The sequence below is a fragment of the Symphalangus syndactylus genome, chromosome 10 (assembly GCF_028878055.3).
Source record: "Symphalangus syndactylus isolate Jambi chromosome 10, NHGRI_mSymSyn1-v2.1_pri, whole genome shotgun sequence".
Lineage (NCBI taxonomy): Eukaryota > Metazoa > Chordata > Mammalia > Primates > Hylobatidae > Symphalangus > Symphalangus syndactylus.
Genome location: NC_072432.2, coordinates 39,895,918 through 39,920,293, shown reverse-complemented (window position 1 = coordinate 39,920,293; position 24,376 = coordinate 39,895,918). Strand labels below are relative to the sequence as shown.

At 32.9% G+C, this 24,376-nt stretch overlaps 1 protein-coding gene across 21 annotated transcripts in view; it reads left to right on the top strand.

Moving 5' to 3' along the window:
• Nucleotides 1–24,376, top strand: part of RAP1GDS1 (Rap1 GTPase-GDP dissociation stimulator 1) — a 176,170-nt gene that overhangs the window by 110,020 nt on the left and 41,774 nt on the right. For 11 of the 21 annotated variants that reach the window (XM_055296952.2, XM_055296951.2, XM_063610207.1 and 8 more), the window contains exons 5-6: nucleotides 1,328–1,474; nucleotides 14,251–14,379. The exons of 3 other annotated variants lie outside the window; for them this stretch is intronic. In XM_055296952.2, coding sequence (XP_055152927.1) covers nucleotides 1,328–1,474; nucleotides 14,251–14,379 — 276 coding nt within the window. The remainder of the gene's footprint in view (nucleotides 1–1,327; nucleotides 1,475–14,250; nucleotides 14,380–24,376) is intronic. 7 more of the 21 variants (XM_063610211.1, XM_055296956.2, XM_063610215.1 and 4 more) reach the window with 1 other exon arrangement.

Genomic DNA, 24,376 nt, shown 5'->3' with positions numbered 1-24,376 from the left:
TAATATGATTCAGCAACAGTAATAAAGATATGACCTTAGTTTCAGTTCTTACATTTGGAAAATGAAAATCTTTCAAATTGTAACTAACTTCATAGCTATAATTCCTTTGTGAGTCATTTCTTTTGCTGATCTTTGTGCTATACTTCTGTAGCTGAATAGTACAGTGTGGTAGCTACTAGCCAAATTTAGCTGCTGAGCAATTTAAATGTGGCTAGTCTGAGTTGAGATGTAACTGTAAGGGTAGAAAACACTTGGATTTTGAAGATATATTGTGAAGATAATAATACAAAATGTTTTGTTAATTTATTGATTTGCATATCAGAGTGATATATATTGAATTGAATATTACTAAAATTAATTTTCACCTGTTATTTTTTAATGTGTCTATTAGTAAATTTAAATTACACATGTGGCTCACATTTATGGCTCACACATTTCTCTTGGACCTCTTCTAGAGGGTGGTTGTATTTTATCTAAGGTGTCAGATTTAGCATGACACATATTCTTCTTTTAATTTCTTTTCATTCTTATGTTCAAAAGTTAGGAAGTAGTCTAAAGCTGTTTGTATATTCTGACAGTTAAGTGACATCTGTTTTATGCAATGTAGATAGACACATAATGGAAGTTATGTTTGACCATCACTTGACCACTTTTTGTAATGTTGAATTATATTGGTGTGCCCTAGAAGAGAGGGAATAAGGAAAAAAGAAACAAATCAAGAATGAAAAAAGGGAACATGCTTCTGGACTATAGGAAATGCCATTAACAAAGACCATAGTACTAATATTCAGGAATTACATATTGTGATTTAGATTTACACCATATGGTTTTCTTTAATAATAGCTGTTATCAAAGATATAACGTTCCCATATGGTTTTCTTCGATAATAGCTGATTTTGAAAACCAATGATAAAAAGTTATATTTAGTGATTTTTTTCAACCTGAGGGACAAAAACTTATACCAATAGAATATAACTTAGTTTCTATTTTTTTCTCTTACACAGCATTGTTATTTGTGAAAGAAGGAGTGAAAGTTTTCATATTGTAAATTTCTAGGACACAGGGAAGTTCTGTAAGCTCCTATATGATGCCAGTGAGAATAGTCTTAGTTTGCTTAAAAAGTGATTGTCTCTTTTCCCCATCCCACCCCCATTTCCATGTTTATTTCTTTGTTTTGTTTTTTCTGAAAAGACATATTTAATGTCCTGCCTAGGTTTATTTTCTATTTATTCACAAAATAAAGAATAACACTGTTATGTTTTATATTTGAAATTGTAAGGTACATTTCTTTTTTCTTTTATTTTTAATTTAACTCTTTGTTTTACAGATGAGGGCAGAAGTGCAGTTGACCAAGCAGGTGGTGCACAGATTGTAATTGACCATTTAAGGTCACTGTGCAGTATAACAGATCCCGCCAATGAGAAGCTCTTGACTGTCTTTTGTGGCATGCTGATGAACTATAGCAATGAGAATGGTAAACAAAACTGAAAACTTGCTTTATCTCTGGGGGAAAAATTAAAAATTATCTTTACTATAGTGCAAAACAAAAATATTTGAAAAATGATGAACAAAGAATTCGTAAGTGGCATATAAAATTAATAATTAGCCAACATTAAATTTCAATGTTTCAAAAATGTAAAATGGTTAATTTACTAAATGGGACTAATTTTTGAAGGGCTGCCAGTTTTGATCAGTATCAAAAACAAAAACTCCACAGCCCTATAGTATGATTTAAGCATTCTTACTATGAACATTTAAAAAATAAACAATATTAAAATAGTTTTATCTTCATTATATATATACCAGGAGTAGCTTTAAAATATGAACACTGTTCGCAGAAGTAAAATTATTTTATCTAGATGCTAGGTTTACTTTGAATAATTTTTTAAAACTAATAAAATCTGGCTTTAGAAACAAGTTCAGAGCAATTGCAGAGATCTTTTTAGAAATTTAATTATTGTAAACAGCAGTTTCTTTTCTCTGTAAAACATTTTTAGACCCTAGAAACAAGTGATGTATTAATAATTTTCAGATAGCCTATATGGTTAATTAAATGCATATAAATCATGATATTAAGGCTTCACAATACATTTGTGTCACAAAATATCTATTTGTTTCTTTATTATCTTAATATGAATCACTGTGTGGGTCAGACTTTCAAATTTTGGTATATTCCTGGTATGTAACACAAATAAGGTCTTTCTGTGGTTTGTTTCATAATGGCATTTTAAGTTGTGATATTTTGGCAGAGACATTTTATTTGCATATTAGACATGCAGTATTATTCTTTACTTTCATGTGTTCTAGAAACACATGGCCCTTTTGGCATACTTTTTATTTTTTTTCACATTTGATAGTTGTGGGTCCAAAGAAATATTCTCAATAATTCAAAAAAAAAAAAAAAAAAAAGATAAACCTTGTCAATAAATGGCTACTGACATTTGGCCCTTTATGTTAGTGACAACAGTGAATGGTGGAAACTGTGGTAAATTGAAGAGCCCTTGTCCTATTGAAAGGGGAAAACCACTACTCTTCTCTAGCCAGTTCTTTCTGTATGACGGTTTGGCCAAATACTGCCCAATCTTTATATTTTGGGGATGGGAGGTGGGGGAGAAGGCTGAACCGTCTAGCTTGTTATATGACATCTGAGTTTTAAATGTTGGATTACATATTTTTAATACTATAGAAGCTAAACAGAAAGTATCTTCAGGCCTCATCCTATCCAAGGGCTACCAGTTTTAAGCCTTTGAATTAGGATAATAGAGTTTTTATTGATCAAATGGCTTACCTATTAAACTTGAGCTAATAATAAATGGTAGTCTTCATAGGATAAGTTACATCTGTTTTTCCTCCCTTCTGGTGGAATCAATTTTGAAGAACAAATGCCCTAAATATAAACATGAGAAACAGAAAGGACAGAGCCTGAGAAATCCACAAAATAAATACATATTTCCTAAATAATTGAAATTTAACCATAATATATAGGTATCTGAATTGCATTAAGAAATCATTGGTCAGATTTTCATTGTTTTCTTTGCTTTTAACTGCATTTGGGCTTGGACATTTGAGAAAGTAGGAAGAACACTAAATGGGAAAAGGTTTTAGAAATATAAATGAAAGAAATTTTATGAAATTATTCCAGTTTGGAAGTAGTAGAATTAGTCTTGTTATGCATCTAAACTAGCCATTAGTTCTTTGAGGAAGCTGTTAAAAAAAATCTGTATAGAAGTATTAATATATCAGATGGCTGGTCTTCAAAAGCATCACTATTTCCAATCCAAAGCAGTGATTGAGTCCCACAATATTATAGGGTATCCCAGTGTGTAGAGAAGTGTTCTGAGAAAGAAGGTTATAATTAACATCATATGGAGTGCACAGTCTAACTGTATAATATATATATTTTTTGAAGAGTAGGCTTTTTTCTAGAGCTCAGGCATTCCCAAGAAATAACTTAGAGACTTTAGAAAGCTGTATTAACTTTTCTCTGAATATTATTGGACAAATGGTCTTTTTCTTCCATTATTTCAAAAGCTGCAGTTTGCAGCTTTTAAAACTTATTGAATAAAAAAGACATCATCTTGAGTATTTTTAAGAAACAAATGCGAAACTTCTATCATTGTCTTTACTTCCTTATTACATTTTGTCTGTCATGAGTGTCTTAGTTTGTGAAGTGTTTCTTTTTCTTCTAATGTGCTTTCACTGAAATTATATCCTTTTATGTATGTTTGGCATAATTATTAAAGTGTCTTTATTGTTTTGTCCATTATTTGCTTTCTCTTTTCCATAAAATTTATGTTTGAAGACTTAAATATTACATCATCTTTACTGACTTCAGATTGTTTGGTATTGAGCATGTGTACCTACATAAGTCCCTGAAACAAAAAATAACAGCTTTTTGAAACTCGGGAGGCACTTTCTATTAGCATTAATAAGCGAAGTTTCTTTTTATATGTATTTACTATGTAGAACATCAGTATACAAGACTCTGCTAATTTATAAGTAAAATATTGAGTGACAAATAGCTTTTTCCTGCTGTAGCAGAAAAGTTAACTGCCATTGGACCCAATAACTTTAGCCTTATCTGTAGTTAGGAAGTTATTGTTCTTTAGCTGTATGTATAGAATGTTTAAAGTATGCTTATGAAAAAAAAAAGTACTGAGAGTGATCACAAAAATCCACCAACATAGTTTCCCTGAAGAGAATATTTTCAAATTATTTATTAGTCCTGAAATTGAAACTTAGAATGTCTTGATTCAGATGTTTCCTGTTCATGCTGTAAAACTCAGAGCATATCCACTTTTTAAACCCATTAAGGAATAAAACAAGTTTCCTAAAAACATGCAAGTCATATATGTTATGAAAATATTCAGTAAAGTCATTTTTGTACCATTTGTAAAGCTGTATATAATTCATAATTCATCAGTTGCAAAAGTTTTAAACTAGCTGAAGACTCTATACTTTTAAGCTATGAGCTGGATATATACTTTTGTTTCCCTATTGGTGAAGCAGTTAAAACTTAATACTCAGGTAAGTGTAGAATAATCTGAATAGCAAAAGTTATAATTGCTTAGCCAAAGAAGTTGTATCAATAATATTGTATAAATAAAATAATATTTAAATAACACAAATAAAACTTTAGTGACAATCATTTTAAATTCATCTATTTTGGAAAAAATATACATGTTTTTCACATGGCAAAAAAGCACTCTTTGATTCTGTGGCTCATGAAAATAGCCTGAATATTTGACAATTATGGCTGTAGAAAAGCTTGTTGACACTTTGACATTCAGTTTGAGGGAATGTGTTGAACTTGCTATTTTTTTTTCTTCATTTTGTTACAACTTTAGTTATTCTATAATCCAAGAACTCAAACCTTTAATTGTAGGTATTTTAATCTCATTATGTTTGTTAAGTTATCTGTTTCCTAGCTTTGGTTACCCAATGCCAAAACATTGCAGTGATGACTGAAAATTTTGTTCAGTCATCCAGCTGTTTTCAAATATAACACTGTTTTAGCACATAGGAGTTTGGAAAATATTCATTGATTGACTTTTCTGGATACTTATTATTGTCTAAAATTTTCATTAGCAAATTCAGTACTTGGAAGAGAAACATGTTATTAGAATGCATTTGCTTCATTAAATAAGTTAGAAGCATTACAAACTCTTTCCCACTATATTAGTTGATGTTCCTTATCTACATATGGTACATGGTGTCAGCAGAAAGGGGCATTGAAAACACACTGGTAGTAACAAGTACCAGATCTGTAATTAAAAATTTCCCATGGGTGATCCACCAACTTGTTGAGTCTGCATTTGTACACTTGAATTAATTGCACGTTTGAATAGAAACAAACCAGTGATCTAAAGCAAAGCACTAAAGACCAGAACACCACCTTGTTGACAAATCTATTGGTAGTCACCATTGTTGTAAGTAGATGTAGTTAATCAATAAATATCTTATGGAAAGTGTAATTGAGGGTTTAACTTTTTCTCTTAGTATTGTTGTGCTAGAGACACAAATAGAGGGAAAATTATATTATAACTCTTAAAGAAAGTGGTAAATGATAAGCATTAAACACTAAAGTTACTTATTTTACATAAGCTATGCCAGAAGAGAGAAAAGTAGAGGCAGTTGAAAGATGCCATCAGGAAAGGAAAAAGTATCTTCTAAAATTATTAACATACGCAATCTAGGCTTCTTCATCTGACCTATATTTTATATATACATGTATGATATGTGTATATATGATTTCTGCAAATAGAGCTGATTTTTCTAATATTTTAATTACTCCTCATTATTGAAAAACTAATTTCTCTTTTTTTGTAGTTCCTGAAATCTCTCTGAGATACCTACATGATAATTCTTATATTTATTTGCCACATGGGCTGATGATAATTAAGCTATGGTTGAAGGGAGGCCATGTATGTAATTTAGGAAATGTAACACCTGTGGCATATTATTGAAGCATGACAACTGAGTTTAAATATTAAGCTCATTATTTAAATTCACTTGTTTAAAAAAGGCCTATACTTCTTCTCCCCATATTAAAGATTATTTAGTGTGTAATTAATCTTAGCTGCTACTTTCATTTCAGTCAATAGCAACAATTTCTTAGCTCATAATTAAAAACTAAAAAGCATGTTGGCCTGAGCTGCATGTTTATCCTTATGTTACAGTATTACAATACTTTATTACAGGTGAAAAAGAGCATTTCCTAGATGTTAGATGTTTAGAAAAATGATTTGCTTCAGATGAGTGAAGAACTATTTTTAAGGTTTACTTACTGTGGTTACAAGGTAATTAATAATTTATATATTTCCTAAATAGTAAATTATTTTTGCCTTACTCTAAGGAAAAAGAACAAAACAAAATATAAAAGGTAAAATTGTATCTTTGCAATTTATTATCTTTTTTAAAGTTTTTCTTCTTTCTCAGAGATCCTTGTTCTGATACTGTCTTTTTTAATGAAACTAATTTTCCATCATACTACCTTACATGTATTTTCTGTTTTATTTTTCCTTCTATTTATGAAGACATGGGAGATGTACATTTCAGTTCACATCTTTTGAAGCCCAGTTTGTCACTTTTTACTCCAGTGAGTTAAATGAAGTGTGTCGAAGACTTATTGGGCAGCTGAAAAGTACTTAGGCTTTTTTATTCTTTCTTTATTATACTAACTGTTGTCCTTTATTTACTGTTGTTCTCTTTTTTAAAAATTTCCGAATTTTTGCTGTTTGTCCAACAGCTTTCTGGTCAGTTTGCTGAAGCAGGTTGCTTTCATAAAGTTCTACCACAAGTGTTATTTTAAACAAATTGTTGTGAAACAATAGAGCAGTTAGTTAGTCTGGTGCCTCTTGCTAATTCAACCTATTAAATTTGACCAATTAGACCAGGTTAGCTTTTAGTGATAATCTTCCTAGACTATTACTATAATGCTGTTACTTAATGAACAGGCTGAGAGCTTGATTTTCAGTAGAGGTGTATCAAATCCACATGGTCAAATATTGGCATTTATATTCAGCTTTGGCCATTAGAGAATAAACTTCTGAATGTAAGAAGCTGAAATTTTATCTCAGAAAAATAAAATTGTTACGGTCTTTTTATCACTAATTTTAGTAGTCTAATACTTAAAATTTGGCATTATATTATTACAGGAATAATACTTTCTCAGTATTGTTAGCTTCAAGATTGCTACTGCGATTATGATAGTGCATTTAATACCATGGTACCACACAGATGCCCACTTAGCTGAGGGCAGTGAAGGGGCAAAATATGTTTGGAGTTGCTCATTCTCTAATATGGTTTTCTCATTTTTATTTGCTTTATGTCTGGATTGAAGATTAATAATAGCCATTACCAAATATTATTTTCAAGATTTTTCTCATTGTGAAAATTTGAAGTGGAAAAATTGGTTTTCTGATTTTGATTTCATCCTTACAAGATGTATATCACCATTAATTATTGGTGCATTTTAATATAATAATATGCATTTACATTTCAACTGATAGAATTTCAACATATAAAGCATATAGGCAAATTTTCTCTTTACATGAAATGCTTACCTATATTTAAAAATAAATATACAGATAGTAACAAGTCTGAAAGACCAGATCTTTACTGTAAGTGTTCCTATACTAATTGAAATATGATGATATGAGGCACATAATCATTGATCATGCACAAATTTTTAGGTTCCAGAAATGATGTTGAAGTAAGCATTGAGCTGTTTAGCCTTCCAAAAGCTGAGGCTAAAATCAGAGGTAAATAATAGGTTTTAGCCAGATGTCTGTGTTTGCATGTCTAATTTAGGCCACTTAACAAAGTCCATTCAGAGAGGCGCTGAAACCAGAAAAGCATCATGTGTAAATTAACTTTTATAAAGATTATTAATCCTGTTTTTTTAACTATAAGTAAAATCCAATTAACATTGTACTGCCTGTATTATTTACTAAAAAATTTTTAAATTCTACTTGAAAAACTAGAAAGTGAAATGCTTTTGGATATGCAGATGTATCTTGTTAACAGAATTTGTGCCTTGCAAATGATTTCTGTGCAATTTTGAACTGTAAAAACTAAATTATAATAATGCCCCATGGTAGCTAGAAAAGTTTCTTTTTTAAGCTAATATATTCTTTTGTAAAAGAAGGGATTTCTATGTTTTTAAGCATATGTTAGTAAGATACACATGTTGGGATATAAATTAATTTGGCATTAGCTTAACTTGCTGTACAAAAATTCAGGCTTAAATTTATACTTACTATAGATGTGGTCTTTATCTCAGCAGTGCTGTATGAAAGCAGAGACTGTATTGGTTTCTCTTAATAAATGCTGCTTAAGCAACAGCTGGCAGTAGTCCTCTTTAAAAAAAAAAAAAAGACCGCATTTAACTTAAAAGACCAGTTTTTTTCTGAGATGAAAGCGTAGCATTTTCTTTAATCAGAATAAACATATCTATAGAATTTTTTTGTAGCAGTATTCGTTGTAACAAAAGTTGATCTGTAACAAATAATTAATTAACCTGGAGTACATATGGGGAAAAATTATTTACTAGATTAAGGCATAATCACTCTAGTTGTCATTGTATTGAGAACAGTAAATGAGTAAGTTTCTTAAGAATAATAAAATATTTTTACTATCTCATGATTTTTGCTTTGGCATTTTTTTTGTTGTTGCTTCTGTTTTACATCAATCTCACGCATATAATTTTGCCATTTATATTTAAAACTTTTACAAAAGGGAAATTTTGCCGTGTAGAGACAGTTTTTATTTTCAGAACCCAGAAAGAACTTTAGAATTATCTTTTCTAGTTTTTTATTTGTTAGCGTCTAGGAAGAAATGTATAAATGTATTGTTTTAAACCTCCAATATTATCAATATTAATGAATCTTGGCTTTTTTTTTTTTTGAAATTTCTATGTATCATTGAAATGTATAACGGGGCTTAAAGCAACAATGTGGGTGCAAAACACATGCATGTTTGATATAAAGAAGGCTTTAAAATAATTTAATTTTAAACACATGTAAGTAATCTAGTTTTTATATCCTTAACACTAGGCTTAGAATAAAGTTCTCCACTTTATAAACATTTGAGTATATAAAGTTTTTAACCACTAATCATCCTCTTGGTAGCCATATTTAAGTCAGTTTACTTTCCAGTGTTATAATAGAGCTAAAACTCGCTTGAACTTGAAGCTCTACTTCACTGTTGTATTGTTTCTAATTTTTAATTTTCATATCTTTTTTTGGAAATACAGATATGCCATTAAGTCAAAGGTAGTTTTCTTCAGTCTTTATTATGCCCTAATGATTTTTAGCCAATTTGTATTAGAACTTTTCATCAAGAGTTTTATTTGCTGCTTTCACTGTTTCAACTATGCTCAACTCATTTGACTGTAGATGGGATTTTTAATGCAAGCCTGTAAATGGCAATATCATATCATTATACTGTGAATAATATATCTATGTACTAATGTAGAGACTGTATTTTGAATTGTGTGTTGTCTTGTTTTTACAATTTCATTCTTAAGTTCTGTTTACCAAAAAGCTTAATAATCTTACAACATTGTCTATAAGAGCCTTAGGAATAAGGTAAACCTGTTATAATCTTCTTAACAAACTTATTTTTAGTAACTTCAGTTGAGTTACTGGAATTCTCAGCATACTTTTCTGGACCTATAATCTAGTTATACCAATGTTTTAAACATTAAACTTAAAACTCAGGGGGGAAAAGGTTCCTCAACTTGAGATCTTCTCTCCAGATCTCCATTCTTTGGAGTTTCCATGAGTGTGACCTGAAGAACTTGGAACCATTGAAATTCAAATGTAGGTAGGTAAGTGTTCACACCAGCGCATGCGTTGATTGCCTTATATCTCTTTGTATATGCATCTGTATTGCACCCCCTCAGTGCCTTTCTTCCTCTTCCTCCCCATAGATCACGTAGGGCCTGTGTCATTTTGATATTATGTAATTTCGTAAATCTGTATTTGGTCAGTGTTTGTCTGTGATGTGTGTCAGGAGCAGTTAAAACAGAGTCTTCAGACATTTATGACATTGTGCTGTCTAAAGACTGTCTTCACACATAAGTGTTTGCTATGTATGGGCCTGGGTTACATTTTTGTGAATTGCTGTGTTTGTTGAGCTCTGATAACATTCCCCTGGAGTTGCTGATATTCACTGAGGGAGGCAGAAGTAGTAGTCGTGCAGTTGCTTCACTTAGTCTCCCTAATGTGTCTAGAGAACAAGAACTATTTCTAGTTCTAAGAATTTCTTCCTGTTTGTCTTTCACTTAAAAGTCATACTCCTGATAACATTCGTGATATCATGGATGTCAGCTATTATCCTTTGAAAAACATTTGCAAGTTTTCTTTGGGCAATAAACAAAAAAGATGATCAAATGAATCATTTGTTTATGTCAATAAGAATATCAACTTATCCTACACAAACAAACAGGACCCCTACTTAATCTTTTCAAAAAACAGCACTGCCACCTACTGAATTGTAACATCTACATAGTAACTGAAATAGGTAGACTCGATCTGGAATAATCTCTTAGGCTTAAGTAGAGTTTCTTCTCAAATAAGCATGATGAGATGTTAGGAGCTTTATTAGTGTAATTTCTCTGAAAATATCAGAGTGCCAAAATCTAGGATTCCTACCAAGATTTTATCTTATTTTTTTCCTGTTATCACTTCTGCTAAGCACATCATTGAACTTCAGAATATTTACCATGTTTCCCACTCACCTCCTAATCTCTTATAAAAATTAGGTAGCCGTGGCGGGCATGGTGGCTCACACCTGTAATCCCAGCACTTTTGGAGGCTGAGGCGGGTGGATCACCTGAGGTCAGGAGTTTGAGACCAACCTGTCCAACATGGTGAAACCCTGTCTCTACTAAAAATACAAAAATCAGCTAGGCGTGGTGGCAGGGGCCTATAATCCCAGCTACTCGGGAGGCTGAGGCAAGAGAATTGCTTAACCCTGGGAGGCGGAGGTTGCAGTGAGCTGAGATCACGCCACCGCACTCCAGCCTGAGCAACAGAGAGACTTCGTCTCAAAAAAATTTTTTTTTAAAATTAGGTAGTCCTTTGACACTGGTTTTTAAATTTTGGTCTTATGATTTTAGATGTCTAAAAATTATAGAAGACCTAGAAGACTTTTTTATGTATTTGGGTTATATCTGTCAATATTTATTGAATTAGAAATTTAAATGGAGAAAATATTTAAAATTATTTAGTATTTCATTTTAAAATAACAAACCTATTATATGTTAACAGAAATAACATTTTTATGAAAAATATTTTCCCAAAAAAAATTGCTGCAAAAAATAGCAGTTTGTTTTACTGTTTGTGATGGTGAAGAAAACAATGGCTACTAATACAGTTTGGTGCCGTTGCTGGTGTTCATGCTGAAGTGCCAGCAGTTTTACCTACCATTGCTTTCGTACCATTGGTACAAATGTCAACACAGTGGCAAGAGCAAATAAAATCTTGGCATTTTTATGAAAATAGCTTTGACTTTGTGATCTTCTGAAAGGGTTCCAGGGACACTTTGAGAACCATATTCTAGGATGCCTCTTTGTCCATAAAATGGAAATTTATATCAACCTGTTTCTGTTTTGTTTTTTTTTTTTCTCTCCTCCTCTGGACCTTCATTATACAAGTAGAATGGCAGGCCTGCAGTCAGTGTGAACAAATTTTAGAATTATTTGAGTATGATTATTGTTTTAGTTAGCATCATAGAAGTAGATACAAAAGAGCACCCAGTTGGTCCACAATGAGTTCATCCAACTGGATGGCTATGTATTTTTCTCTTTTGTGTGGTATGTGTGTCGTATGTGAGTATATAATGAATTTGGCTCCTGGGTAGTTAAACATTTTCACGAAGCTACATGATTTTCATGAATTATGGCAATACCTACAATGTGCCATTTGGCTATGCTAACTTTTTCTCCCAATCTGCCACAATTTCAAATATTACTGCTTCAATTTGTATGCCAAAGACTGTATTAAGCGCTATAACATTTCTTTACTTTTCACCCCTCTTTTACCTGGAACCAAAATTTGTAACATTGTAAAAGCAGTACAGAAAAGTGATAGATATGCCAAGTTAGCAGAACATGAAGAGCATTATCTTCTAAGTGGTATTCTTCTGTTATCTTCTCCATAAAATGTGTTATTCCTCTGATGTCCCTAGACTGGTGGATTTTTTAAAGTTTGTACCAACAGAACTGAGGGGGTGTGTGATGCTTACATATATGCAGACATATAGTGGAGTTTGACTCACATTCAATGCATGCGCTAGTGCTCACGCTTACATACCTAAAATTTAATGATTCATCAGCTCTGCAGTATTTGACAAAGTAGTCAAAATGAATACATATATAAATAAAAATACTGCTAAAGAACAAGGATCTTCAGAGGTGACCCTCTAATAAAGAGCCCTATCTACTGGTAAGTAACCTAAATAATTTCTAACTTGGAAAGCTCCTTGGTGCATGATTATTACAAATACTATAACCATAATGCAACTATTCTGCCAATATAATATAGATATAACACTATTGTGTAAGTATTTTAAAGTGTTGTGAATTATTGCTAAATTTCATATTCAGAAAAAAATTTAACATTAAAAGTATAAATACAGATTACTTAGTTGAGTATATTTTAATTCTTATCTCCTTTTAGATTTCGTAACTTCATTACAAAATTTGAAATTGTTTGTTGTATTAGAGTATTTGAACTCTAAACATAAACTTCCATTTTTTCCATGTTTATTTTTTATTCTTATTTTGGTAATAGGCCCCTTTCTATTATAGATGGGCTCCCACAACCAAACCATATAATTATCTGTAATTAGCTAGTCATCAGCTTTCAGGGACACTAAGCCTCTGTTGACTATCTCCTCATACTTCACTCTGAAAACAGGAAGAATTAACAACAAAGACCACCAGGCAATAATGAACTGGCATGTGAGATAGCTCAACTCTGTTCTTTTCTGAAAATCACCCACCTGCTTCCTTATCTATAGATTAAGAACTATAAAGAGTAATAAAAAAAAATTAGCAGGCCAACCCTGCCAAGGGATTGGAGCTATGAGGAACATGTGTTTTTATAAGAAAGAGTTTTGTCTTTAGATTGCAAAGAGAAACAACTTAAAAGATTTTGGGGAAAATTATTAGCTTGAAAATGGCATATCATTTTAAAGAGAAAAAAATTTGTCTTTAGATTGCAAAGAGAAATAACTTAAAAGAATTTGGGGAAAATTATTAGCTTGAAAATGGCATATCATTTTAAAGAGAAAAAAATTTTTGAAGAGCATTTCTGTATCTTTGGATGAACCAGTTATGGACAGTTACAGTGTTTTGCATAAACATATGATTTTTTGTATGTCTTTCTTAGCTTATAGGCAGTACTTTTGGTTTTCATTTTTGGTTCATTTACCTTCAACTTTGCTACAGGTATTCTATTATTATTGTCCATGAAGAACCCTTGTGGAAATCCAAGGCATGTTTAGTACTTCAAAATCAATTAGTTTCTTAGAAAATGAAGGCAAGCAAGGATGACAAGGCCATGTTAAACCTCATTCTCTTCACCTCTCTAACCCAAACTTTCCTCTCTCTTACTGAGATGATGTCACTATAATTAAATAAAACTTTAAAAAGAAAAATATTTTAGGTAACTTTTTTTTTCTGGTACATCTCTTCCTAGCAGTCATCAAGAACGCTCTGGTTGCAGATATTCAGAACCAATCATTTTTGTGTATTTATTAAATACTTTTAATTTTGTACTATGAAAAGTGTTTTTAAAGGATTCTAAGATTTTTTTCTTTCTTGGTCTTTATTAAACTTGCTATTTTCTCATGCTTTTCATATTCTGTGATTTCCTGTAATGCAAATGTTACTCTAACTTTTTCACTCAAAAACTAATGGTAATGTTTGTTTATACTTATTAAAAGCCTGCTTTTTAATGGTATAAGACCCCATTTAAAAAACTAATGATTTGATATAGTCTTCAAACTATTTTTATTTCTAAATGCCTTTTGGTTATTCAAAGGATTCAAAACTAAACTCTTCTGAACTAATGTTTAAAATGTTCAAGACAATCTTATGAATGGACTTCATTTTCTATTACTGTAATTTAAATTACTTTGAGTTTCCAATAGGGAAAATAAGAGGTGTTTTCTTCTTATAGTGTTCATTTGACATGTCAACACTTTCTTTTCTGTTGTTGTTGTTTTTTGTTTTTACAGATTCGCTTCAAGCTCAGCTTATCAATATGGGTGTTATTCCTACCTTAGTGAAATTACTGGGCATCCACTGCCAAAATGCAGCTCTTACAGAAATGTGTCTTGTTGCATTTGGTAATTTAGCAGAACTTGGTAAGTCTTAGTCATGAACCACAAATGTAATTAACTTATTAATGTGCTTACAATAAATTTTTCTGTAGATATTAAGAAGCTAGAAATCCATTTAGATTGTGTTAGTTTATTTTTTGAAGCATTTGAGATATTTCCATCAATATTTTAAAAAGTAAATCCAATTAGATCTTATGATTGCATTGTTTATAATGAGAGCATTTTATTTCCCTAATAATTTTACGTATTAATGTTTAAAGCTCACATTGTACATTATGTAATAGAGTTGAATATTTACAATTGTCTCCACTTGACTTTAATCTTTTTACATGAGGGATGGCAATTGTATGTCCACAGGTAAAAATAAGATTGAAATGTATTGCATAGTGGCTTGTGCCTGTAGTTCCAGCATTTTGGAAGGCCAAGGTGGGTGGATTGCTTGAGCTCAGGAATTCGAGACCAGCCTGGGCCTGTCTTTACAAAAAATACAAAAATTAGCTGGGTGTGGTGGCTTGTGCCAGTAGTCCTAGCTACTCAGGAGACTGAGGCAGGAGGATCACTTGAGCCCAGGAGGCAGAGGTTGCAGTGATCCAAGATCACGCCACTGCACTCCAGCCTGGGCGGCAGAGCCAGACCCTGTCTCAAGAAAAAAAAAAGAAATTTATTACATTTCATATAAATTACATGCTTCTCAGGTAAAGAGGAATCTAACATTAGACTAGGGTTCTTCATCCTCTTTTCATAAAATCTCAAAACATGACAGAGGACTTTTTTCTATGAATATATGTGTTATAGTATTAGAAAACAAAATCTGTGGAATCCTTGAAATTCAGAAGGCAAACAAAACCAGACCAATGCTGGAAACACATCCTAGTCATAACACAGAGGAGGATGATGGCCTCAGTACCTCCACCTCTTTTCATTTTTCTCTTTGTTACGGATTACCCTTTCTTTCTTCTTCCCCACCACCCCCACTTCTTGTCTTCCTTCACAGATCTAGGTCTGAATCTAACCCCACAATCATATTAATAATAAATTATTATGGGCATAGTGAAATGAAATGGTGTTTTGTCATAGCTAAATACTGTAGTTACAACAAACAAATATATCAATTCTGTTACGTACCACATTTTATAAATAAAAGCACGAAGTCACTAATCTTGGTTTTTCTAACTGAAAGCTCATCTTGATTTTAATATTTTACTTTTATTTTGTCTTCCAAGCAAAGGGAATAGAAATTATTAAAGATATTTAGTAAAAGTCATTCTTAGTGGGTCATATCCTAGTATTTGTGAACATTTCTCAACTTCTCTCTTCATCTGCTTTTTCTTTTTTATACTAGCCTAATTAACACATTTTTTCTGTCATTCAAGTGAGACCAAGAATAAAAGTACATTCATTTAGTATTTGACAAAGTTATTCTTTTCCATGATTAAAATGGAATGTAGGAGTTTGTGTTCAGTATGGTTGGCAGAAATAAAACAGAAATTGTGTTATAATCCCATACTGATAGTGTAACAAAAACATGATTGGTTCAAATCTTTCTTCACTTGCCCTCAGTTTTATGAAAATCAAAGAGTGCAGGTCCTTTGCTGTTACATTTTAATGTGAGCAGTTTCTAGAACAGCACTGTCCAATACAGTAGCTACCAGCCATGTGGCTTAATGGGCATTGAAATATGAAGTCTCAATTGAGATGTATTCAGTATAAAATACACAATCGATTTCAAACACTATGTATGAAAAATATAAAATATCTCACCAATATTTCATATGTTGATTGCATATTGACATGATAATTTGAATATATTGGGTGGAATAAAATATTAAAATGTTTACCTTTTTTAACTTTTTTAGCACATCTTACTAGAAAATCTAAAATTATATATATGGTTCCATTTTTGGCTCTCATTATATTTCTGTTGGACAGTGGTGCTCTAGAAAATGAACTGCAACAGAATCATCCTTCACCCTGTTAAGGCCCTCCCTTTTGAAGTTTTAGGAGAGTACATAGAAGAAAGCAAAGATTAATGAAATTTATCTCACCTTACTTTAAGGAAAAGTCAGTACCAAGTAAGGAAATTACAATAATCCTTGGATAGGCTGTGCTGAATAAGAACTTTTATAATTGTAGTTGTTTGCTGAGGAGTGTTTCATCCCTTTTATGGTTTTGTGTCTAAATCTTGTAAATGCTTCAACATCAGGAACTGTGCAGAACTCCTGCTTGACCTTGTGAGAAGAGAGTTATTGTTATCCCAATAAATAGTCATCATCAACTTCTCAAATGAGAGTCAAGGAAAAGTATTAGTCATTATTACCGCCTCTTATGAAAAGAGTATAACAAGAACTGTGGTAATGGAAGAGGGTGGGCTTTGAGTTTAGTCATAGGAGTTACAGGAGTCTTTTTTTTTTTAAACTTTAAGAAACTTATTCCATGTCGTATGTCCATATAAGGAGTCTTATATTTTACAGTAAAAGAAGATCCTGGATCTGTATCAAACCTTACTCACCTTTACAGCAGCACCCCTATGAAGTAAATTGGGCCTAATCCTTACAGTTAACCCAACCCTGTGATTTATTTAGTAATACTAATTTAGGATCATACATACAGTCAAGAGCTTCTGTGAGAGGAAAATTCATTTATCTAAGTTACGAGCATATGAATATTGAAGTATTTTAGAGTTCTAAGACAAATAACTTACATATTTGAACCCAAATACTTTAATATGTAAATATTGGTATAACTCTTGCTGTGTGTTTAAGACATTATAATAATATAAATATAAAATATTAACATTTCTCCAAAAGTGCCTTGCATAAACCCAGATTCCAAATTGCTCACATTAGGGCAATACTTTTCAAACTTTTTGACTATGGCCCATAATAAGAAATATATCTTCATATCACCACTTATTGTTTTACACACCTGAAACTAAACAATACTTATCATCCTTAACATATTCAGTGTACTCTGATCCTAAACTGATCACGTGACTTAGTGGATCTCTGTCTGGCTTTTGAAAAATACAGCATTATAGGATTTCTATTATTCATAAATCATTTGGAAAGCAGTTTTTTGTATTAGAGAAAAATAATTCTTGATGTACATTGTTTTTAAAAGAGAACTTGGATTCTCACACAAAGCATCTTTAAGTGATAGTTCAAATAGTTTAATTTCTGATTTTAGTATCTATAGTTACTTTTACTATGTATATAATAGGCATAGCTTGTCTCACAAGTTTAATCAAAACATTTGGTTTATTCAACTTTTAAAGTCATTAGGCAATTAAAAATTTTAATGGATATGTCAGAAATTCTCAGTGATTATGTTTGCTTTACTGAGTATTTATAAAAGTTTTTCTTAGATAGTAAGTATATACTTGCTAACTGACGTTTTAAAGTTTCCATAATGTATACCATGCCAGCCTGTGCTTTTGCACTAAGCAGTGTTTTTACTGAGCCCTGTGAACTCCAGAGATACCTGCAAAAGTATTGTTGGAAGAGTCAAAGGCGGGAAATGGTTTAATATTTAATCCAGTCATTTTATCATTTGGGCAAAAAGGGAAAGATTTTTCAAAAGCTAAAACCCCAGAAATAAGTAGAAGTATTTGCCCTATAGCTCTGTCGGTCAACTCTGTTAACCAACCCTTTTTAAACATAAATACTCTTTAGGATAGCCAAAGTTATCAACCATCCACCTCTTATACTTTCCAGTCTTATGCTTCTTTTGAGTATCTCAATGGATAGTGCTTGCCACATATTATTGAATGAATAATAATATGAATGACCAGATCAATACTGTAATATCAGTGACATTTGGGAAATGGGAGTGTATTAATCCGTTTGCACTACCATAAAGGAATGCCCAAGACTGGGTAATTTATAAAGAAAAGAGGTTTAATTGGCTCATGGTTCTGCAGGGTGTACAGGAAGTGTGATGCCTGCATCTGCTTCCGGTGAGGGACTCAGGAAGCTTACAATCATGGCAGAAGGTGAAGGGGGAGCAGGCGTGTCACATGGTGAGACAGGGAGTGAGAGAGAGAGAGAAAGGGGAGGTCACAGACTCTTAAACAACCAGATCTCACATGAACTAACTCACTTATCACCAAGGGGATGGTACTAACCATTCATGAGGGACCTGCCCCCATGATCTAATTACCTCCTACCTGGCCTCACCTCCAATATTGGAAATTACATTTCAACATGAGATTTGGAAGGGACAAAAAGCCAAACCACATCAAGAGTTTTCATTGGACAAATAAGGAAAAATAATTTGAGGACAAAAGCAGAGCACTGTATACTGAGGGAGCCCTGGCCTGGCAGGAGAGATAAGAGGTAAGTAAAGAGTTGCAAAGACAACCTTGTCTACCTTGCTGATTTCTCTGGTATACAAGGAAAATAAGCCATTCAAAACACTTCTTTGATACAAGTTGCTGTGTTAAGATAGCAGATTTGTTTGAGAGGCTGCGTAGACCACCTCTATTCAGCCTAGTCTCCCCCAATCTATGTTAAAAGATAAATATGCAGCTAATTTAGTTCAGCCCAGGTTCATACTCTAATTTCAGTGGTTACTGCCCTACCCCATTTGGAGGAAGAAAGGATAAAAGAAAAATATGTTTATCTAAGACTTCTCGAGTTTATGTCATGAGTCTGTTATGCACATGTAATAGCTAGGTTATATACATCAACACAAGAGTGGAACATGTATGCACCAGAATAATGTTTCTCCTTTCAGAGTGAGCTTTCTTGCCTGTTAACAAGTACTGTATTTTTATTGACTCATGTAAATATCAGGTGCTTAAAATTCATGTCACATGCTTCTGAATATGACATATTACTAAATGCTAGTTACTTTTTGTCAAAATGTTTTTAATAAAAGTGTTAAATAACAAATTTGTGTATTTTTGCTGACTAGTGATGAAATGTAATAGCTTAAAGAAGAAATGGAAATAATTTAACAAGTGCAATCTATTTCAGAATTGGGACAGAAAGGAAAATACAGCTCTGCTTTATTAAGCTTCATAAATTTTACAGGATTAAAGATGTTTTCATTTTTTCCATAATAATGAAAAAAAGATTGTTTTCCTCCTGATTGTTATTTATGTACACATAATATTAAAGAGAAATTGGCCTTTAACCCAACACTCTTTAATATAACCATGGAATTTTTTTTTGTTCTCTTCGAGTCCCAATGAATGTGTTTACATAATTTTTCATACTTAAAATCGTAGCATGAATATGGTTTTAAAGTATGCATTCTTATTTAACATGGAATAAACAATGAGACTTTGCCTGTTTTAAAATTTTAGGTGGAAACTAACTAAAACTGTATGGTAAAGAGATTTCTTCTTAAAGGCTTAAGACCTCAAGGATTGGGAGCCCAAGGCAGGAAGATTGATTGCAGCAGGAATTTCAAGACCAGCCTGCGTAACGTAGTGAGACCTCCGCCCGACACACTCTCTAAAAACAAAAAGCAAACAAATAAGAATAACCTCAAGGAAAGGGAATAAAAAAGAAAAGCAGGAGAGAGGATTGTGCAAGAACATTTTGGGACCTGGGAAGAAAGGCAATAACTTACATAGCAAACCTTTGACATCTAAATCCTGGATAAGATACCAAGAACTAACCAGTTTGCATTTCACCGTCTTGAAAAGGCTTGGGATTTGGTGGCATCAAGATTTCTAGACCCTCTTTCCCTTTTCACACCTTGTGATGACTACCGCTTGCCTATCCAAGGAGAATACTAGCTTCTTGTCAGGATAGACGAAAAAGAGAGGGTTTCTTGATGGGGGATATCACACTAAATTGAAGTAAAAGGTACCACAGTACCAATCCATAAACAGATTAAGTGAAATCTGAATGCCGAGAACCACAGTTTTATTGCCCCATTTGTTTCCCAGAACACAGACTTAAAGTTATTTATATTGAGGGTTCTCTACAAAAGGCTAGCAGATTACGCTATGGGGAATCTTGCAGTCAACAAGACTACTCGTACTCATAGCTCCTAATCAGTTTATTTTATTATTATTATTTTTAGTTCCTAACTTCATCAATGGCAGACAGCTCAAAGGTGAGGGCAATCTCTAACATGGAAGATGAATAGAGAAAAGCAACAGTACAATTTTCTTAAGGAGAACAGAAAAGAGCTTGAGCATTAAGAACAATTGCTAAGATGAAAGACAAAAATTGGAGAAATAGTTGTACAAGTAAAGCAAAAAAAAAGGAGATAGAAAATAAAAGAGAAAATATAAGAGGATCAGATCAAGAGTATTAGAAAAGTTAACAGAGAGGAGGAAATTGCCAAATAAGTATCACAGAACTGAAATACAAAATTTCCTACATTGCAAGTATCTGTCAAATAAATGTCCTAAGGAATGAAAATACACCCAGACCATAGCGCATCAATGTGAAATTTTACAATGCTGAGGACAAAGAACATCTTACAAGCTTCTAGAAAGGATGGGGGAAGTAAAGTTGAATACAAAAGATCATGAGTCCGTGGACATATGTCTCAAAACAACATTGGCAGCCAGAAGAAAATGCAATGTTGCCTTCAAAATTTTCAGGGAAGCCAGATCAATTAGGCAAGGAAGAAATAAAGGGTGTCAAAGTTGGAAAGGAAGAAGTCAAATTGTGCCTGCAAACATGATCTTATATCAAGAAAAACCTATAGACTCCACCAAAAACCTCTTAGAACCAAAAAATGAATTCAGTAATGTTGCAGGTTACAAAATCAACATGCAAAAATCAGTAGCATTTCTACACACTAACAGTAAACTAGCTGAAAAAGAGATCAAGAAGGCAATCCTATTTACAATAGCTATAAAACATATAGGAATAAACTTAACCAAAGAGGTGAAAGACCTACAAGGAAAACTACAAAACACTGATGAGGGAAACTGAAGAGAATATGAGCAACTAGAAGGGCATCCCATGCTTATGGATTGGAAGAGTTAATATTGTTAAAATGGTCATACTATTCAAAGCAATCTACAGATTCAATGCAGTCCCTGTCAAAATGCCAATGACTTTTTTGTAGAAATAGAAAAAAAAAAGTAGCTTAAAGTTTTCATGGAACCACATGTAAAACCCAAACTATAAAACTAATAGGCAAAAACAACAGAGAAATGCTTCAGGACATTGGTCTAAGAAATGTTTATGAATAAGACTTCAGAGCACAGGCAATGAAAGCAAAAATAAATAGGATCATATCAAATGAAAAAGCTTTTGCAAAGCACAGAAAACAACAGAGTGAAAAGAGAGGTACAGAATGGAAGAAAATATTTGCAAATTATTCATCCAACTGGGGATTTATTCCAGAATATCCAAGGGACTCAAACATCTCAACAGCAGGGTCTCACTGTGTCACACAGGCTAGAGTGCAGTGGCCACCTTAGCCTCCCAAGTAGCTGGGACTACAGGTGTGCACCATCATGCCCCATTTGTTTTTGTATTTTTTGTAGAGACAGGGTTTTACCATGCTTCCCAGGCTGGTCTTGAACTCCTGGGCTCAAGCAGTCCACCTGACTCAGCCTCCCAAAGTGCTGGGACTATAGGCGTGAACCACTGTGTCTGCCCCAGTCCCATTTTTAAAATGGGCAAATTATCTGAACAGATACACCTCAAAAGAAGATACAAAAATGGCTAACCAATGTATGATGAAATATTCAGTATCACTAATCTTCAGGGAAATGCAAATCAAAACCACAATGACATATCTCACCCCAGTTAGGATGGCTATTATTAAAAAGACAAAAGTTAACATCCTGGTAAGGATGTGGAGAAAAAAGAGCTCACACTGTGGGAGTGTCAACTAGTACAGCCACTAGGGAGGTTCCTCAAAAACCATAAATAGACCAGATGTAGTGGCTCACACCTGTAATCCCAACACTTTGGGAGGCTGAGGCGGGAGGATCACTTGATGCCAGGAGTTTGAGACCAGCCTGGGTGACATAGGGAAACCATTTCTGCAAAAAATTTAAAAATTAGCCCGGCATGGTGGCACAGGTGTATAGTCCCAGCTACTTGGGCAGCTGGGGTGGGAGGATCACTTCAGCACAGGATGTTGAGTCAGGTTGCAGTGAGCCATGATCACACCACTGCACTCCAGCTTGGGTGACAGAGCAAGACTCCATCTCAGTTTTTAAAAAACACAAATAGAACTACTATATGATCCAGCTGTCTTCTTTCTGGGTATCAAAAGGAAAGGAAGTCAGTATATTGAAGAAACATTACACACCCATGTTTACTGCAGCACTGTTCACAATAGATATGGGATCAACCTAGGTGTCTAAATACATGAAGAGGTAAAATGTGATGTATGTATGGATGTATGTATGTGTGTATATATATATGTGTATATATGTGTGTGTATATATATGTGTATATATATGTGTATATATATATATGTATACACACACACACACACACATATACAATGGAATACTATTCAGCCACCAAAAAGAATGAAACCCTGTTTTTTTTGCAACAACAGGGATGGAACTGGAAGACATTATGTTAAATGAAATAAACCAGGAATAGAAAGTTAAACACTGTATGTTCTCACACATGTGGAAGCTTAAAGTTGATTTTATAGAAGTAAAAAAAAAAAAAAAAAAAAAGGATACTAGAGGTTGGGAAAGGTAGCAGGAAGAGGGATAATAGGGAAAGATTAGATACAGAGGAAACAAAATTACAGCTAGATAGGAGGAGTAAGCTTTAGTGTTCTGTTCTTTTATATTCTGTTGGATATAATGTCCAAATTATACCAAATAATATATTACATAGTTTCAAATAGCTAGGGGAGGATATTGAATGTTCCCAATACAAAAGTACTTGAGATGATGAATAAGCTAATTACCATGATCTGCTCACTATTCATTATATGTAACATCACAGTGTACCCCATGTACAATTTTTATTTGTCAAGTAATTAAACTTTTTTATTTTTTGAGGGAAAATGACTTCCAACATAGAATCCTATACTCTGTCATACTATCAGTTAAGTGTGAGATTATGATAAGGTTATTGTCACACATGAACATCTCAGAAAATTTATTTCTTAAATACTTTATCTCTGGAAGTCACTGGAAGTTGGGTTCCACCAAAACAAGAGATTTAAATGAAGAAAAACTACATAGGAACTGAAAACGAAATCCAACAGGAATCCCAAGTACTAGGGTGATGTTATTGTCCCAAGTGGCGTGCTTTTAAGGAGCAACCAGTCCAGGTTGGGTTAGGTCAAAAAACTGGTGGGATGGTGCTTGGGAGAGTTCTTGCAGGAAATGAAGTTGATTAATATCTAAAGTGAATGTATTAAGATTAAACAACTGATGGAGTGTTTGGAGTTGCATTAATAATAAGCACATAGCTAAGCAGATGAGGAAAACATTATTCCAGGAAAAATGAATTAGTGTATTACTGAAACACAACTGGCGATATAAACAAAATTACGTATAATTAGAAAGATGGAGAGTATGATGAACACAGGAAAGAAAGAAAACTAGTGCTTCATCTTTCATAGTAGAAATTTGATCAGAAATGCCAATTAAATGAAGTAGCAGTACAAATATGTAATTTAGATAATATGTAAGTAAACAGTATGAATTAGCTAAAAGAGCTTTATGTACTTGTGAGGAAGAAGAAATGGAGGAGAGGAAACTGGAGTCTGCTGATAATATTAGGCTAACTCTTTAAATTCATAGAGTTTTAATAAAAACAAAACCTTAGTAAATGAGGCTTCTTGCCAATGTCCTGTTGAGGATCCATGGCACTTTATTGATAGATATAATGTCCAAATTATACTTCATGCTGTCTTTTCACTCTGTTCACCTGCAGGTTAAGTACAGATTTTGTTCTATAATTCCTGTATTAATAATGGTGCATAATTTCCTGTGCTGGCAAACAGAGCCTGAGTTACATAGCAACAATGATTTGGTTTCCTTTTATTAAGTGTTTGGAGGAAAAGAATGTGGATTGGAAGAAATAGAGTGCCAACACTATTATTTTAAAGAAGAGTAAGA